This window comes from Dendrobates tinctorius, unplaced genomic scaffold, assembly GCF_039654945.1.
Source record: "Dendrobates tinctorius isolate UK_male_01 unplaced genomic scaffold, ASM3965494v1 ptg000011l, whole genome shotgun sequence".
Taxonomy (NCBI): domain Eukaryota; kingdom Metazoa; phylum Chordata; class Amphibia; order Anura; family Dendrobatidae; genus Dendrobates; species Dendrobates tinctorius.
Genome location: NW_027361679.1, coordinates 59,938,062 through 59,956,993, shown reverse-complemented (window position 1 = coordinate 59,956,993; position 18,932 = coordinate 59,938,062). Strand labels below are relative to the sequence as shown.

General features: G+C 46.9%; 1 protein-coding gene across 3 annotated transcripts in view; it reads left to right on the top strand.

The window, feature by feature from the left end:
• LOC141047548 (flavin reductase (NADPH)-like) overlaps positions 1 to 18,932 on the top strand; it is a 263,042-nt gene that overhangs the window by 222,110 nt on the left and 22,000 nt on the right. For all 3 annotated transcript variants that reach the window (XM_073542660.1, XM_073542644.1, XM_073542651.1), the window contains one exon: positions 16,084 to 16,227. In XM_073542660.1, coding sequence (XP_073398761.1) covers positions 16,093 to 16,227 — 135 coding nt within the window. In that variant the 5' untranslated portion in view covers positions 16,084 to 16,092. The remainder of the gene's footprint in view (positions 1 to 16,083; positions 16,228 to 18,932) is intronic.

Here is an 18,932-nt window from a genome sequence, read left to right as displayed (position 1 = left end):
CTATTGAGAACTCTGCTATTAGAAGTGGAAAGGAAGAACAAAGACGAAAGAATCTAATCAATAAAAATATTGGAGAAAGAGAAACCAATCACAAACTAAAATGTTTCTATACTAATGCACAAAGCATGGGCAACAAACAAGGAGAATTGGAACTACTAACACAGGAAAAGAAATATGATGTCATTGGAATCACTGAAACTTGGTGGGACAATACACATGATTGGAATACAAGACTAGAAGGATACAACTTATTTGCAAGAAACAGACTTGATAAACGAGGAGGGGGTGTCGCATTGTATGTTAGAAACGCGTATATCTGCACAGAGATTGAAGCTTCAGAGACGGGGAGTTCTGTGGAAACTGTTTGGGTAAGAATACAAGGACAGAACAATGGAAAGGACACCATTGTAGGCATTTACTACAGGCCGCCTGTGCAAGCTGAAGATATGGATGAACTCTTTATGCATCAAATGGCCAAGTTCTCCAAAAAATATGACATAGTTGTCATGGGAGATTTCAACTATCCAGAAATTTGTTGGGAATCTCTCTCAGGCAAAACTAACAGGTCAAGGAAATTCTTATCCTCTCTTGCTGACAACTTTATCTTCCAAAAGGTAAGGGAGAAAACAAGGGGAACTGCTACCTTGGATCTAATCCTTATAAACAGGGAGGAAATGGTTGAGGAGGTAAAAGTGACTGGGACCCTAGGAGGTAGCGACCATGCTATTTTTGAATTTTGGAGCTAGAGGCGGAAGACCTGTGAAGACTCAGACATCAAGGTTAGATTTCAGAAATGCAGATTTTAAGGGATTCAGAAAGAGAATTGGAGGGATCCAATGGCTGGATATCCTTAAAGACAAAAATGTCCAGGAAGGATGGGAAATCTTGAAAAATGAAATTCTCAAAGCACAGTTGTTAACAATTCCGAAAAGAGGGAAGAATAGGAAGCATTTAAGGAAACCAGGATGGATGAACACAGAACTTAAGCACATGCTAAAAAGGAAGAAAAAAATGTTTATAAAATGGAAAGAGGGAGGCATATCTAAAGAAGAATATAATGCGGTCTGCAGAACCTGCAGGGCACAAATCAGATTAGCTAAAGCTGAAAATGAATTGAGGCTTGCAAGAGATGTCAAAAGCAATAATAAAGGATTTTGGGGATATGTCAAAAGTAAAAGAAAAGTCAAAGATGCTATAGGATTTTTACAGGATGAAAATGATGAAATGGTAAGACAGGATGTTGAGAAGGCTGAACTTTTAAATTCCTATTTTGCATCTGTTTTCTCTCAGAAAGGAAATGTAACATCAACTGTTATTCACTGTCCTATTAAGGGAATAGAAGAATCAAGGATATCTATAAACAGAAAGATAGTGAGGAAACACTTAGCTAACCTAAATGAATTCAAGTCTCCAGGTCCAGATGAATTACACCCCAGAGTACTGAAGGAGATAGCAGAAGAAATTTTTGAACCCCTCTCCATAATCTTTGAAAATTCTTGGAGAACAGGAGAAGTGCCAGAAGACTGGAGAAGAGCAAATGTTGTTCCTATCTTCAAAAAGGGGAAGAAGGTGGACCCAAGCAACTATAGGCCGGTGAGTCTGACTTCTATACCAGGAAAGATCTTTGAACAAATTATTAAACAACATGTATGTCAATACCTGGATAAGAATGAAGTGATTAAACAGAGTCAGCATGGGTTTGTAACTAATAAGTCATGTCAGACTAACTTAATTTCCTTCTATGACGGTATCACTGATTGGGTGGATCAAGGAAATGCTGTAGATATAGTATATCTTGACTTCAGCAAAGCATTTGACAAAGTCTCTCATACAATCCTTATTGAAAAAATGACTAAGTATGGAATGGACAAGGCAACTGTTAGGTGGATTCATAACTGGCTTAGTGATTGGACCCAAAGAGTGGTCGTAAATGGCTGCACATCCAGTTGGAAGAATGTCTCAAGTGGGGTACCACAGGGCTCTGTCCTGGGCCCTGTATTGTTCAACATCTTTATCAACGATTTAGATGAAGGAATTGAGGGTAAACTGATTAAATTTGCTGATGACACAAAGCTAGGAGGGATAGCTAATACTAGAGAAGAGAGAGAGGATTCAAAAAGATTTAAATAAACTGGAGAAGTGGGCAGCAACTAACACAATGGTTTTTAACAGGGAGAAATGCAAAGTACTACATCTGGGCAATAAAAATGGAAAAAGCATATATAGAATGGGAGGAATAGGGCTAAGTGACAGCACATGTGAAAAAGACTTGGGTATACTAATAGATCACAGACTGAATATGAGTCAACAGTGTGATGCAGCAGCAAAAAAGGCAAATGCAATTCTAGGATGTATTAACAGAAGCATACAGTCTAGATCACGTGAAGTCATTATTTCCCTCTACTCCTCTTTGGTCAGACCTCATCTGGAATATTGTGTCCAGTTTTGGGCACCACATTTTAAAAAAGACATCAACAAACTGGAGCAAGTTCAGAAAAGAGTGACCAGAATGGTGACCGGTCTGCAAACCCTGTCTTATGAGGAAAGGTTGCAGGATTTGGGAATGTTTAGTTTGCAAAAGAGAAGACTGAGAGGAGACTTAATAGCTGTCTACAAATATCTAAAGGGCTGTCACATTGTAGAAGGATCAACTTTATTCTCATTTGCACAAGGAAAGACTAGAAGCAATGGGATGAAACTGAATGGGAGGAGACACAGATTAGATATTAGAAAAAACTTTTTGCCAGTTAGAGTGATCAATGAGTGGAACAGGCTGCCACAAGAAGTGGTGAGTTCTCCTTCAATGGAAGTCTTCAAACAGAGGCTGGACAGACATCTGACTGGGATGATTTAGCGAATCCTGCTTTGAGCAGGGGGTTGGACCAGATGGCCCAGGAGGTCCCTTCCAATTCTACGATTCTATGATTCTATGAATTAAACCCAAGAGTCCCCTTAAAGGACAGCTTGGAGGAAAACGTCGCTGGCTTTAGTGCGCCGCCTCCTACGGCCACTAGGCGCGAGCGTTCTCCCTGCTGCTGTGGGCACCAGTTGGCGAGGTGACTGGCCTGCCTACAAATATGACAGCTCACAGGAGCTCGAGCGGACCAGAGTCTAGATCCCTCACGGGAAACCCCCTGACGCTCGGACGCCCGATCGGGGGATTCCAGAGGTCTAGAAAAACAAGGTGCCAACCTAAACCTCTACCTACACTGGTCCCGTTCCAACCTTCGCTCGATGAAGCGAAGATCGATTCGGGTGGAGACAGAGATAAGCTCCTCCAGTGTAGCGGGAATCTCCCTGGTGGCCAGAGCGTCCCTCACATGGCCAGCCAAATCTCTCCAGAACGCCGGAATGAGGACCTTATCTGGCCACTCTAATTCTGAGGCCAGCGTCCGGAACTGGATGGCGAAGTGACTGACCATGGACGAGCCCTGTGACAGTGCCAGCAACCGGAGCGCGGTGTCATGGGTGACTCTTGGTCCCAGGAAGACCTGTTTCAGAGTGTCTAAGAACCGCGAAGCACCCTGCACCACATGATCACCACGCTCCCACAGCGGTGTGGCCCACTCCAAAGCCCTGACCGACAGAAGGGAAATAATAAATCCCACTTTAGCCCGCTCGGAGGGGAATCGGGCGGCCAGCAGCTCCAGCTGTATAGAGCACTGGCTTACGAAACCCCTACAAGCTGCACTATCACCCGAGAACTTTTCGGGCAGCGGGAGGTGGGACAAAGTCGGGGCAGGGATGGCAGTGGTCACACGAGAAACAGCCTCTGTGGCTGCCTGAACAGCGACTGCAGTAACATCCGCAGCTGAGGCTGAACGCTCGAGAGCCGCCAACCTGCCCTGCAGCTGCCGGATGTGCTGCAGCAGTCGCTGTTCATCCGCCATTACTAGCCAGACCCTGGTGCTAGTGTAATGTTAGGGTCGGTGGAACGCACCAGATAGGAGGTGCGTTCGCCGCCCGGGGTCCACTGTGCGGTAGGTGACAAGACCGCTGCTGAGTAATGGCGGGTGCACCAAAAGGTGAGGTACTGCGCTCGGGTTAGCGTCACCCGAACGCTAAGTACGGCTCTGTTCACACACAGAGTCGCTAAAACAACAGAGTTGTATGAGGACGCTGGCCCTGTTTACTTCACAGGATACCCAGCGAACGACGCTGCAACCGCAGACGCCAAGAACGCTGCAACCGCAGCGCGGCAATAACTATCGCTGTTGAGCGACGGCGCCGGAACGAGTCGCTAAAACAACAGAGTTGTATGAGGACGCTGGCCCTGTTTACTTCACAGGTTACCCAGCGAACGACGCTGCAACTGCAGACACCAAGAACGCTGCAACCGCAGCGCGGCAATAACTATCGCTGCTGAGCGACGGCGCCGGAACGACCGAGCACCGTCGGACGCTAGTGTGTCGTGCAGGAGGCACAGTGGCGTGTAGCTGGCCACAACCTGGAGCTGACTACCCAACAATCTGTCACCATTCGTAATAACCGAGGGAAGGGGTTTCAAATGAGTCAGTCACCAGTCCATGCATCCATCACCATACACACACAGCATAATATGCTACACTAGCGCATGGCCAAGCCGCCATGCGGGCTTTTTATAGCCATGCGCTTCCGGGACCTTCCAGTACTATAGGAAGGACCAATCAGATCCGACATAGGACCTGCACATGTGACCCCTGCTCTCCACTGAGAGGACAAGTTGTGGGCATGCCTAGTAGCACGGCATGAGGACTTAGGTTGCGTCACCATTGCTGCACCAGAGGTGGCAGCAACATCCAGGCTCACAGAACGGGTCAGAGGGAGATACCTGGCCAGCCGAGATTGCTGAGCAGGAGTCCGAGCGGTCGGAGAGGAATGGGAGACCGCAGGATGTCTGGCTCTGGATTCCCGCTGTGCAGTGCCAGGAATCCGACGCCTAACAGAATGGTACCAGAATGTCCTCCAAGAGCAACTTCTCCCAACCGTCCAAGAGCAGTTTGGCGATCAACAATGCCTTTTTCAACATGATGGAGCACCTTGCCATAAAGCAAAGGTGATAACTAAATGGCTCAGGGAACAAAACATAGAGATTTTGGGACCATGGCCTGAAAACTCCCCAGATCTTAATCCCATTGAGAACTTGTGGTCAATCATCAAGAGACGGGTGGACAAACAAAAACCTTCAAATTCAGACAAAATAAAAGCATTGATTTTGCAAGAATGGACTGCTATCAGTCAGGATTTGATCCAGAAGTTGATTGAGAGCATGCCAGGGAGAATTGCTGAGGTCCTGAAGAAGAAGGGTCAACACTGCAAATATTGACTTGCTGCATTAACTCATTCTAACTGTCAATATAACCTTTTGTTACTCATAATATGATTGCAATTATATTTCTGTATGTGATAAAAACATCTGACAAACACACATAAAAACCAGAGGGCAGCAGATCATGTGAAAATATATTTGTGTCATTCTCAAAACTTTTGGCCATGACTGTAGACACCAGGTACGAGTGTCTGACGACCAGGGACGAGCAGGAAACAAGACAAGACAAGACGTGAATTCAAGGTATCTTCATTAAGGCAAACTCAGGGTAACAACAGGTGCAAAACGTGATAACAGGCAAAACACAGCAAGGTGCGTGCGTGGCACACCAACGTCCATGGCATGGTATGTGCCAGGTGGCATGCCTGGGTACAGGCAAGGGCTCAATAGCATCGGACTCAGGACAACTGGGAACGATCAACAGGATCAGGGCATCAGGCTGCGGACATCAGCTCCGGACATCAGGCTGCAGTCATCAGGCTTACAATCTCTTGCTGCGATCGGCAGTTTCCGGGCATTCGGCAGGCAAACCAGGGTACAGGCAAGGAGGCACGACAGATCTCCAGGCATGGTGCATGTTAGGGAACACGACAAGGTCCAAGGCAAGATTCCAGGCAGGGTGCGTGCTAGGAGCAAACCAGGGTCCAGGGCAAGGTGCAAGGCAAGGTGCGTGTGTAGGGGACACGCCAGGTTCAACGTGCAAAGGACGGTGCGTGTGTAGGGGACACGCCAGGGTTTAAAGTTCAACATACAAGACAGGGTCCTGTGCGTGCCGAAGGGCATGCCAGGGTCAGGGTACAAAGCGGAGTCCTGCGCGTGCCGAGGGGCATGCCAGGGTCAAGGTTCAAGGCAGAGTCCTGCGTGTGCAGAAGGCACGCCAGGGTCAAGGTTTAAGGCAGAGTCCTGCTCGTGTAGAGGGCACGCCAGGGTCAAGGTTCAAGGCAGAGTCCTGCGTGTGCAGAGGGCACGCCAGGGTCAAGGTTTAACGCAGAGTCCTGCTCGTGTAGAGGGCACGCCAGGGTCAAGGTTCAAGGCAGAGTTCTGCGTGTGCAGAGGGCACGCCAGGGTCAAGGTTTAAGGCAGAGTCCTGCACGTGCAGAGGGGCACCCCAGGGTCAAGGAAGAGTCCTGCACATGCAGAGGGGCACGCCAGGGTCAGGGTACAGTCTAAGGACCTGTAAGTGCTAGAGAGCACGACAGGGTACATGGCTAGACCTGCGTGTACTTTTACAGAAGCACGGTGAGGTATGCCACGGGGCAGGCGAGGCACAGTGCAGAGACAGCGTAGGTGCAAGGAAGCACAGAGAGCACGGCTGGGCACTGGCTAGCTGGTTGGGCTGCAGCACAAACAGGCGAGCAAGACTCCTGAGAACCCGGCTGGGGCATAGCAGGTGACACAGCTTTCACTGACCGACGAGCACGGCTGAGGCACAAGCAGGCGGGCATGGCTAGGGCGGGCACGGCTGAGGTACAAGCAGGAGGCTAGGAAGGCCAGGCGCATGCAAATGGCACACGAAGAAACAAAGCGAGGCAAAGCAAGAAGCAAGGCAAGGCTAGACAGAGTACGGAACATGGAGCGGAACATAAGCAGAAACACAGAGTCCGGTCAGAATGGAACAGAGCTAGCAGCGGAGCGTAGGCCGAAGCCCAGAGTGGGGTCAAGGAAGAAGCATAATTTACGTGAACATAGGAAGGACCACAAGGCAAAGCATAGCAAAGTCAAGACATGGCAAAGCAGGCAAGGCAGAGAACACTGGAAGGACTACAAGGCAAATGATAGCAAGGACAAAACATGGCACAAGGACAAACACAAGACAAGGCACGGGACCAGAGACAGAGTACAAACACAGAGCGTGTGCAGAGATGCACTACAGGGCAGCGTGCAGGGGCACAGAATACAGAGAGCGACCAAGCAGACCAAGCAGCCATGCAGGGAAGCAACGCGATACTCAGGCCCCGACCATAGGAAGGGGCGGTCTGATATAGCACCATAGCACCTGCACTTCCAGGTCAGGACCAGGGAAGGACTTCCGGTTCAGATCCTCCAGGGTCATAGAAAGCGTTGCTAGATCAGACTGGCTGGACCATAGGGAAGGTAACATGATCAGGGGCTCCAGGAATATAGGGGATTGCAGAATCAGACAGTACTGGAACATAGGAAAGGTCACATGATCAGGGGCTCCAGGAATACAGAGGATTGCAGAATCAGACAGTACTGGAACATAGGAAAGGTCACATGATCAGGGGCTCCAGGAATACAGAGGATTGCAGAATCAGACAGTACTGGAACATAGGCAAGGTCACATGATCAGGGGGCTCAAGGAATACAGAGAGGATTGCAGAATCGGAATAGAGACGGATGGTTACCTAGCAACGGCGTGAAGCCATGAGGTAAGGCGCACGTGCACACTGTTCCAGGAGTCATGCGGCATATCAGACATAGCGGGCATGACAGTCATAACGGACATGGCGGGCATGACACAGACGATTGATGGATGTCCTCCAACTATCTGGGTAATGGTAGCCGTAATCAAAGAAACAGATATCTATAAAATAAACAAACAAAAAATGTTAAAACCAGATAAAAACAATTGATGCGGAAGAATAACACAACACAGTGGACCGGCAACTAAAGAAATGGTGAAAAGCTGAGATTTTCATTTAATCCCAGTGGCTGAACAGCATTCAGGGTCCAAATCCATCGACTTTCTAACTGGCCAAGGCGTTTGGACAAATTACCTCCCCTGTTGTTAATGTCCAAAACGTCAATTCCCCGTACTCTTAAAAGAGTACTATTACACTGATGAAATAACATGAAATGTTTGGGGATCATTTTAAATTTTAGACTCTTTGTTTCATTGCATCCATTTGGTAAATTTAAAAAAGTTCATATTTTTCTCATTAATGTACACTCTGCATGCCATCTTGACTGATAAAGAACAGAAATGTAGAAATTTTTGCAAATTTATTAATAAAGAAAAACTGAAATATCACAGTCATAAGTACTCAGACCCTTGGCTCAGACACTCATATTTTAGTTATATGCTGTCCATTTCCTTGTGATCCTCCTTGAGATGGTTCTACTCCTTCATTGGAGTGCAGCTGTGTTTTATTAAACTGATAGGACTTGATTTGTAAAGGTACACACCTGTCTATATAAGACTTCACAGCTCACAGTGCATGTCAGACCAAATGAGAATCATGACATCAAAGGAACTGGCCACGGAGCTCAGTGACAAAATTGTGGCAAGTCACAGATCTGGCCAAAGTTACAAAATAATTTTTGCTGTACTCAAGGTTCTTAAGAGCACAGTAACCTCCATAGTCCTCATAATCCTTTAATGGAAGAAGTTTGGGCCCACCAGAAGTCTTCCTAGACCTGGCTGTCCAGCCAAACTGAACAATCGTGGGAGAAGAGCCTTGGTGAGAGAGGTAAAGAAGAACCCCAAGATCACTGTGGCTGAGCTCCACAGATGCAGTAGGGAGTTGGGAGAAAGTTCCACAAAGTCAACTATCACTGCAGCCCTACACCAGTCGTGCCTTTATGGCAGAGTGGCCCGACAGAAGCCTCTCCTCAGTGTCAGACATATGAAAGCCCACATAGTTTATTAAAAAACACATGAAAGACTCCCAGACAATGAGAAATAAGATTCTTTGGTCTGATGAGACGAATATAGAACTTTTTGGTGATAATTCTAAGCGGTATGTGTGGAGAAAACCAGGCACTGCTCATCACCTGCCCAATACAATCCCAACAGTGAAACATGGTGGTGACAGCATCATGCTATGGGGGTGTGTCACGGGGTCCTTCTCCGATACCACACAATCAAAAGAGCGAGGGAAGGGTGAACAATCCCAAGACCTTTATTACAGGCAAAATTAGAAGGTCCATAAACAATTCACCACACTGAGGATGCAATAGTCCAGAACAAGAATGCAGTCCAGTAACAGGATAAAATGTCCAGGGAGACGAGATTCCAAAACTCTAGCACCAGAGGATAAAATGGGACCTTCTCTCTGGAGTGCAGTCTTCATGAAGCTCTCCACACAGGAACTGACTTGTCCACCTCCTCCCCACCCCCTTCCTTGTGTACAGCTTCTGTCCTCCCCAGCCCCCTCCTTATGTCCAGGGGTAGTCAGACATGTTGAGGAGACAAAGGAGCCTTGGGGATTAAGGAACCACAGGGGGTCCTCAAGAGACAGACAGTCAGGCTACAGACGCACAAGGCAACAAGAAAAACACTATGAAAATCAGTGAAACAGAAATATACACAAAATGATATCCACACAGCATATCACACCATCACAACCTCTCCCCCCATAATAAGTGAGCACGCCATGAAGTCTACACAGACCTCTGGCCTGCTCACTTTAGTCCACATTGCTCAGTTATTTATAGTTCCTTGTAGAGTGGCAGGGGTAGGTCAGCCTGGGGAGCCTATAGTTCTTCTTGTCGAGACAGACCATCGGCGTTCTGGTGTTGGCTTCCCCGCTTGTATTGGATGGAGAAGTTGTAGGGTTGTAAGGACAAGCTCCACCGCAGCAATCTTCCATTGTCCCCTGATACATGGTTCAGCCATGTGAGGGGGTTGTGGTCTGTAACAATTGTAAAGTCTCTGCCATACAAGTATAGCTGCAATTTTTTTAGCGCCCATATGATGGCAAGGCACTCCTTTACAATAGTGGCATAGGCAACTTCCCGATCCAGTAGTTTCCGACTGGCAAAAGCAACAGGATGTTCTTCTCCGGCGGCGTTCACTTGGCTAAGTACTGCCCCAATCCCAAAGGTGAATGCATCCGTCTGCACGAGGAACCTGCATTTATAATCAGGGGCAACCAAGACAGGAGCAGTGACGAGGGCGGTCTTTAACGCTGAAAAGGCATCTGCAGTCGTCCACGTCACTTTTCTAGGCATGTTCTTGCGGGTCATGTCGGTTAGGGGCTTGGCCAAGGTGCTGAAGTTAGAAACAAATTTGCGATCATAACCAGCAGTTCCTAAAAACGCAAGTACCTGCTTTTTCGTCTGGGGTCTACACCAGTTGCTAATGGTTTCCACCTTGGCAGGCTCAGGCCTTAGGGTCCCACCCCCTACTCTATGCCCGAGGTACTGCACCTCAGCCATCCCTATTTGGCACTTATCAGGGCGAATGTTCAGTCCTGCAGTAAGGATACAGTCTAGCACTATGCCCAAGTGGTTAAGATGTTCCTCCCAGGTTGTGCTAAAAATGGCAATGTCGTCAAAGTGAGCACAGGCAAAGTCCTGACATTGTTGTAACAGTCGATCTACCAGTCTCTGGAAAGTAGCGGGGGGCAGTTTTCATCCCAAAGGGCATTCCCAGGAACTCAAAAAGCCCAAATGGAGTAATGAAGGCCGAGCGCTCCCGAGCGTCCTCCGTTAGGGGTATCTGCCAGTACCCCTTGCTCAAGTCTAATGTGGTCACAAATTGGGCACTGGCCAGACGATCCAATAGATCATCAATCCTGGGCATGGGATAAGAATCACTCTTGGTGGCATCATACGCAGAATCATGTTGTACCATCCTTCTTGGGGACCAGGACAACAGGAGAGGCCCAAGAACTGTGAGATGGATGAATAACTCCCAGTCATTTCATCTCCTCCAGTTCGTTCTTTATCATGCCTTGAACAGCCTCTGGAACCCGGTAGGCAGCCTGCTGGATGGGGCGTTGTCCGGGGGTTTCCACATGGTGGCTGGCGAGAGTAGTCTTCCCCGGCTTTGAGGAGAAAGCAGCTGCCCTCGGCCTTAGTACGGCGACAATATCGTCTTTTTGTATATCCGATAAATGGGAGCCAAGGGGCACTTGTACCAGTGATCCTCCCGCTTGGGCAACCTGGAGATCGGGGAGATACTCGTCATCGGCGGTGTCACTAGGGGGGTGGCAGACAGCTAGAACAGGCAGAGATCGGTCGTGGTAGTCTTTCAGCATGTTAATATGGACGGTTTTCTGTCGTTGACCACTAGAGTCCAGGGCAATAACATAGTTTGTTTCATTAATTTTCTTGACAACCTGATAAGGGCCTTCCCACACTGCTTGAAGCTTGTTGGAAGGGGAAGCAGTAATCATGAGCACTTGTCCTTCCATAAATTCCCGGTTCCTGGCATTACGGTCATACCAGGTTTTTTGTCTGAACTGGGCCATTCGCTGATGTTCTTTAGCCAACGTAGCTAGCTGGGCGAGACGGTCTCTGAACTCTAGAACATAGGGAATGATAGGCATTCCGGTATCTGAGATGTCTCCCTCCAAATGTTCTTTCAGAAGAGTGAGAGGCCCCCGGACCTTCCGGTTAATCAGTAGTTCGAAGGGAGAGAACCCTGTGGACTCCTCCTGATAGGCGAAGAGGAGATTTGGCAGGTACTTTTCCCAGTCTTTTTCAACGTCAACAAAAGCCCTCAGCATATTTTTTAGGGTTCCATTAAAGTGTTCACATAGCCCGTTGGTCTGCGGGTGGTATGGGGTGGTGCGAATGGCTCAAACACCACAGGTATGCCATAGGGACTGGACCAGATCTGACATGAACTGAGTGCCTTGATCCGATAATACTTCACTAGGAAACCCTATCCGGGTAAAGATGGTAACAAGGGCTTCGGCTACCTTTACTGCTGTAATACTGGACAGGGCCACAGCTTCAGGATACCTAGTGGCATAGTCCACCACGGTCAGGATATATTTTTTCCCCAACCAGCTGGGGTGGGCCAGAGGACCTATGATGTCGACAGCTACACGTTGAAATGGTTCCTCAATTATGGGCAGGGATACCTTATGTCGAGCTCCTGGATGCCGCATTTGCTGGCACACATCGCAGGTACGGCAATAATGGGCTGCCGACTGCGAAACGCCCGGCCAGTAAAAACTTTGGGTGAGCCTCTTTTCAGTCCTTTTTCTCCCTTGATGCCCAGCCAAGGGGATGTCATGGGCCAGTTGGAGTAACTGTGCCCTGTACTTCTGAGGGACAATGAGTTGCCTGGTCGTTGCGTCAGGGTTGCCCTGGTCACTGCCCTTTGTTACATGATAATACAGTCCGTTTTCACGAGTGAAGCCATCCCCATTATCTCCCATGTGCCCAGTTTCTGCCTTTTGCCTAAGGGCTGCTAAGGTAGTGTCACCCTCTATTTTTCTCCTAAACTCCTCTCTGTCCCGAGACTCTCCCAATGTAGTAGCAGCGAATGTATTGCTTACCGACTGATGCGGTTCGTGGTGGTTGCTCCCCGGTGAGGTCCAGATGATGTAGTGCTTGAAGGGCCTGTAATCGGGTGACTGCTCCCACAAATTGGCACTGTAACTCCCCAATGTGGTTACCAAGGAGGATATCTGCAGGAAGTCCTCCCATAAATCCAATCCAACACAGTTTTTCTCCACAACCATAATCCAAACGCACAGAAGCTCGCTGTATATATTTGCGGGCAACCCCCGCCAGGACAATGGGAATTCCCAGACCCTGGTAAATTGCCTCGGGTCGAACCACATGGGGGTCAGCGATAGTCAAGAATGCCCCCGTTTCTCTAAATCCTGACACTTTGTATCCATCAATTAAGACATCCTGCAGGTGGCGTTGCCGTTGCTCTGAGTAGCTAAAGGACAGAGTCCGGAGTCCGTACACTCCAGGAGGAGTATCTATGGTGCCGTGGTCGGTGGTCCACACTGGTGGGGGTGGTGGTAGCTCTTCCTCAGGTGGTTGGAGTGCACAAGATGCACTGGACAAGGTGGGGCTGCATGGGGCTCCCTCCGAATCCTGGAGGGACAGCCAGACTGCAAATGTCCAGGTTGCCCACACCCATAACACCTCCTCTCTGTGATACCCCCAGGTCTGGGTCGGAACTGTTGGGGCCTAGGATTGTGAGGCATGATCGTCATCGGCTTGCGACTAGGTGGAAGGGCAGATATAATTTGAGGGGGACGGGGCGCGGAAGCAGGCCGTGGTTCATTGTCCAGAAGCCCCCTCCATTGCAGCCGGATAGTAAGGGCTTCATCGGCCAGGGCTGCAGCTGCAGCTCTCTCCACGGTACACGGCGTGCGCTACTGGACCCATTCCCGTACCTCTGCAGGGCACTTGGCAAGAAATTGTTCTATAAGGAACGCCTGTATAACATCTTCCACAGTAAAGGCGTTTTCTGCTTCCACCCATCTCCGACATGCCTGGGATAGCTTATGTGCATACATCCTAAACAATCCCCCCATGGTGCATGGGAGGTCTTAGAACTTAGCGCTATAAGTCTGGGGTGATAGCATGGTAATCCATGATAATCCGCTTTACAATGTTATAATCCCGATTCCACGGTGCGTCAATGGTTCGGTAAGCCTCCGCCATGCTTCCGTTCAGGAGCCCCACTAACAAACGCATCCAGCTAGAGTGGGGCACCTCCATCACAGCACATTGCTGCTCAAAGTCCTTGAAGAACCCCTCCATATCTCCGGAAGCCTCATCAAATGGCTTAAACTCTGTCCAGGTGATCCGTACAGGCTCCCGGATCGTTGGGGTACACTCCACATTGCGTTACTCCCTCTTTCAAGCTCCATTGCTTCCTGTCTCCGCTGTGCCCGGCGGGCATCCTCCTCCTTGTACTCCTGAGAGACGCCGGGGCCCAGAACCACCATCTCTTCTTCATACCACACCAACCACTGGCTTTTCTGGATGGGGATCCCTGTCTCCAGTGCTCGTCCTTCAGACATCTGGGAGGAGGTGGCCGGGCTAGCGCCCACCAGTAGATCGATTAAGGCCTCTTTAGTCAGTCCCTGGTAGTTCAGGCCCAGGTCTCTGGCTCTCTCCTCTAATCTGGATACAGTCCAATTTCTGTACTCACTCTGTGGGTGGTTCTCCAATGGGTTACGCTCTGTTGATCCCACTGCTGCCACCAGTTGTCACGGGGTCCTTCTCCGATACCACACAATCAACAGAGCGAGGGAAGGGTGAACAATCCCAAGACCTTTATAACAGGCAAAATTAGAAGGTTCATAAACAATCCACCACACTGAGGATGCAATAGTCCAGAACAAGAATGCAGTCCAGTAACAGGATAAAATGTCCAGGGAGATGAGATTCCAAAACTCTAGCACCAGAGGATAAAATGGGTCCTTCTCTCTGGGGTGCAGTCTTCACGAAGCTCTCCACACAGGAACTGACTTGTCCACCTCCTCTCCTCCCCATCCCCTTCCTTGTGTACAGCTTCTGTCCTCCCCAGCCCCCTCCTTATGTCCAGGGGTAGTCAGACAGGTTGAGGAGACAAAGAAGCCTTGGGGATTAAGGAACCACAGGGGGTCATCAAGCGACAGATACAGTCAGGCTACAAACGCACAAGGCAACAAGAAAAACACTTTGAAAATCAGTGAAACAGAAAATATACACAAAATGATATCCACACAGCATATCACACCATCACAGGTGTTTTTTAGCTGCAGGGACAGGACAACTGGTTGCAATTGAAGGAAACATGAATACGGCAAAGTTCAGAGATGTCCTGGATGAAAACCTCCTTCAGAGTGCTCTGGACCTCAGACTTGGCCGAAGGTTCACCTTCCAACAAGACAATGACCCTATGCACATAGCTAAAATAACAAAGGAGTGGCTTCAGAACAACTCTGTGACTATTCTTAACTGGCCCAGCCAGATCCCTGATCTAGACCCAATTGAGCATCTCTGGAGAGACCTGAAAATGGCTGTCCACTAACATTCACTATCCAACCTGATGGAACCGGAGAGGATCTGCAAGGAATAATGCCAGAGGATCCCCAAATCCAGGTGTGAAAAACTTGTTGCATCATTCCTAAGAAGACTCATGGCTGTACAAGCTCAAAAGGATGCTTCTACTCATTACTGAGCAAAGGGTCTGAATACTTATAACCATGTGACATTTCAGTTTTTCTTTTTTAATAAATTTGCAAAAATTTCTACATTTCTGTTTTTTTTAGGTCAAGATGTGGTACAGAGTGTACATTAATGAGAAAAAAATGAACTTTTTCGAATTTGCCAAATGCAATGAAACAAAGAGTGAAAAATTTAAATGAGTCTGAATACATTCCGCACCCACTGTATCTTTAGACGCACAATGCGTAGGACTTTTTATCAAATCACATCCACTTAGCTTGGACATGTAGGCTGTGCTCACACGTAACGGAAAGGCGGCGTTCATTTTGCACAGAATCTAACTGGATGTGATTTCATGAAAACTCCTGTCCTCAGTGCTTCTAAAGACGCTGCTGAACTGTGTGGTTTTGGTGCATTTTTTTCTATGCGATTCTATGCGGAGCCTGAAAAAGATGCATTAAAATAAAAAAACAAAAAGAAAAAGCACAGTTGCACTTTTAAATGCAAAGTCAAAGCCTTTAAAACATCATATAAGGGGTAAAATACATATAAAAACAGTATGTGAACAAAACCTTACAGAAACAAAAATGCAAGATCTCATTAGGTGAAGCATAAATAAAAAATTAAAATGTTTTGGTTGCTACAACTATAAAAGAAAGAAAAAAAAAGTCCAACCATCTTGGATATAACTAGTGAGTCCAGGATGTCAGTCTATGTCTCTCACTGCTACCATGCCCCCTCCGACATCTTCTGCAGGTGAGAAAGAAATAGTAAATTCAGGTAGCTTGGGAGTGTGACTGGGTGGTGGCCAAAATTTGTCACTCCCTTTGTTATGTAAAAGTTGGGAAGTATTGAGTTACCCATATGGTGAGTTGGCATCATTGTATTCCTACAAAGAATCTGAAAAATCCAGAAATAGTCAGGATATAATATATATTCAATGTAATCATAAACAGGAATTCAAAATGAAGCTATCTATTCTCGGAGCTACGGGTCAGACAGGTGCAACTCTGGTCACACAAGCCCTGCAGGACGGACATGAAGTAACAGCTCTTGTGAGAAATGTCAGCAAAATGACCATCCAACATGAGAGACTTAAGGTACTGTACACACTCTAATCACAACTAATGGTACATTGTATGAAAGCATGAGCAAGGCTATCCTTAGGGCAACAGGCATCAGAATCATCAACTCAGCTCTACAGAATTTGTGTTAGTGATGCATATTCTTCACAAATATTTTTTGGGCCTTAAAGGTATTGTCTGGCCCTAGGGTATAAGACTGCAGATTAATCCAACAGCGAATGCGCAGTGCACTGTGAGGATTCTCCAGCACCAGGATGAACAGGCACGTGACCACAAGTATGTAATTTGCATATATGTGGTCACGTGCCAACTAGATGGGCGTAGCCTCACACAAGTGTATTGAGCAAGGCCGGACAAGTCTAGTCGGAATGTGTCTGGAAGTATGGAAATCTTATACGTGCGCTCACAAGGTAGAATGACTGTCAACTTGTTTTTTAAGGAAGGACAACCCCATTAACACCATATTTTTAAATGCATTTAGACCATATATGCTCTTCTTGTACTTGTTTTTCACATTGAAGGAATACTGTAATCAGAATATTATACCCCTAAACCCCTAACTAATGGCATATTTGTAAAGGCCCTTAAATGCGGATTAAATCCTTACCTTGATTGTAGGATTTCACTTGCAAGTTTTAGGCTAGGTGCAAATCACGCTATGATGAGAGTTTGAACAGAGTGTGAGCACAGTGTGATCCGATTCTATTGGATGAGGAGAAGATGGAGAGAAAAAAATGTCTCCATTCTGTCACACCATGGAAATTGGAGATTAAAGCATGGTCACAGGAGCGCTGAAATGAAGCCAGGACAAGAATATTGGTGTAAACCACAACACGTTTCAATGTTACCCAGTCTTCATCATGTGGAACCGTCGAAACGCGTTGTGGTTTACACCAATATTCTTGTCCTGGCCTCATTTCAGCGCTCCTGTGATCGTGCTTTTATCTCCAAGTTTTATGCACGGCTGGAGCTGCGGTGAATCCTGCTCCCATTTTTAACTCCCTCGTTGCCCTCACAGCGCTCCTAATAGACCGCTATTTTCCTGACTCATAACTTCAAAATGGAAATTGGACAGCACTCAGACGTCATCACAGGACGATTCACTGTTTCTCACGCACTCATTGATTTGCATGGCCAAGTGCAGTGCCTATATTGATGTTTTGTTGGACCAAAAATACGGTTGTCTGCACACATCTGCACAAGCCCTTAGAGAAATTCAACTTTAAAGTTCTAGATGAAAGTGTAGTGGGCTGCACACTGCACTGACATATCTTCTTTGCTCTCTCCCTTTTTTCGCCTGCCGCTGGCCTCTGGTCTTTGACTGAGATGTCACTCTTGTAAAAGTGACCTGCCTCCTTTGCTCGAGATTTAGCACAGATGCGGTCTTTGCATACACAGTAAGCTCCTTATGACATTGCCAGACTGTTAATCTATGCATGCGCTGACCTCTCTGAAGAGAAGATCCCAGGAATTGATGACATCTGTGCAACATCTCGGCATGGGAAACAGGTTACTGTGAAAAGAGTGACCTGTTAAAGACCAAAAGCCAGAGGAAAGAGAGCTGTAAGTGCAGTGCCCTCCTGACTAACAGCTGCAACTTATACTTAGCAGTGTGAGATCTCAGCAACAGGAGGGACACTAAGGAGCTGTCAGTTAGGTAGATAACAGGGAATGATTTATATTTTGACATAGATTTTCAAAATAATTACAGCAATGTTATCAAGTCTAAGAAATGTATGCATTCCATTTGTATTGTGAAACCTGGCGACAGATGCACTTTAATCCCTTAAGCACCAAGGAATTTTTCATTTGTCAATTTTTAATTTTACTATCGTTTTTTCTTCCTTTGTTCGAAGAGCCATAACTTTATTTTTCCTTCAACAAAGGTATATAATGGCTTGTTGTTGAGGTTGTGATGAGATTGGGAAAACAACAAATACATGATTGCACCATTGCTTTTTAGGTGTTTTGTTTTTATGGTGTTCATGGCTTGGGGAAAATGACCTGGCAACATGATTGTCAAGATCAGTATGATTACGATGATGACCTGTTTCTATTTATTATAAAACTGTTGAATAAAATAGAAATTTGTGGAAAAGAAAAAATGTGTTTGTCACCCTATTCTGAAACCTGTAAAGCCAGGTCACAAAATTGTACATTCTCTCTGTGAAAGAACCAGATCGATTATACTAATGATCCGAGTTTGAGCAGAATGTCAGCTTAGTGTGATCCGATTCTCTTGCATGAGAAAATGGGAGCATATATTCTCCATTGTCTGTGCATGTGTAAAATGGAACTGCACTCCGATGACATCCGATGCTTTATAAGCACCTGTGAGGGGGTAGTCAATATTTTACTGTAATGTAATACAATATAATTATAATTAATGTTTAATGTTACTGTATGTTTAACAGCCAGTAGAAGGCAGTGATGTTTTAGAGCTATCATATGGCACAGTCCCTGTTAGTTTAGGACACATGGTTAACTGTAAGGCCAACTCTTAGTGGGAAGGAGGATTGGGATCTCTGGGTAGAGAGAGATGTTGATAGGTTTGTGAAGAAGGGAGAAGCAAGAAGAGTGTTATCAAGAATAAGAAGCTGGGTGTGTGGTGAATACAGGGGATTAGGAACAATGGGGACAAGCAACAGAACAATTCACCTCCAACAGGCCAGAAAGGTAACTGTAACCTTTTCCAGCTACAACGTAGCTAAGACTTTAGA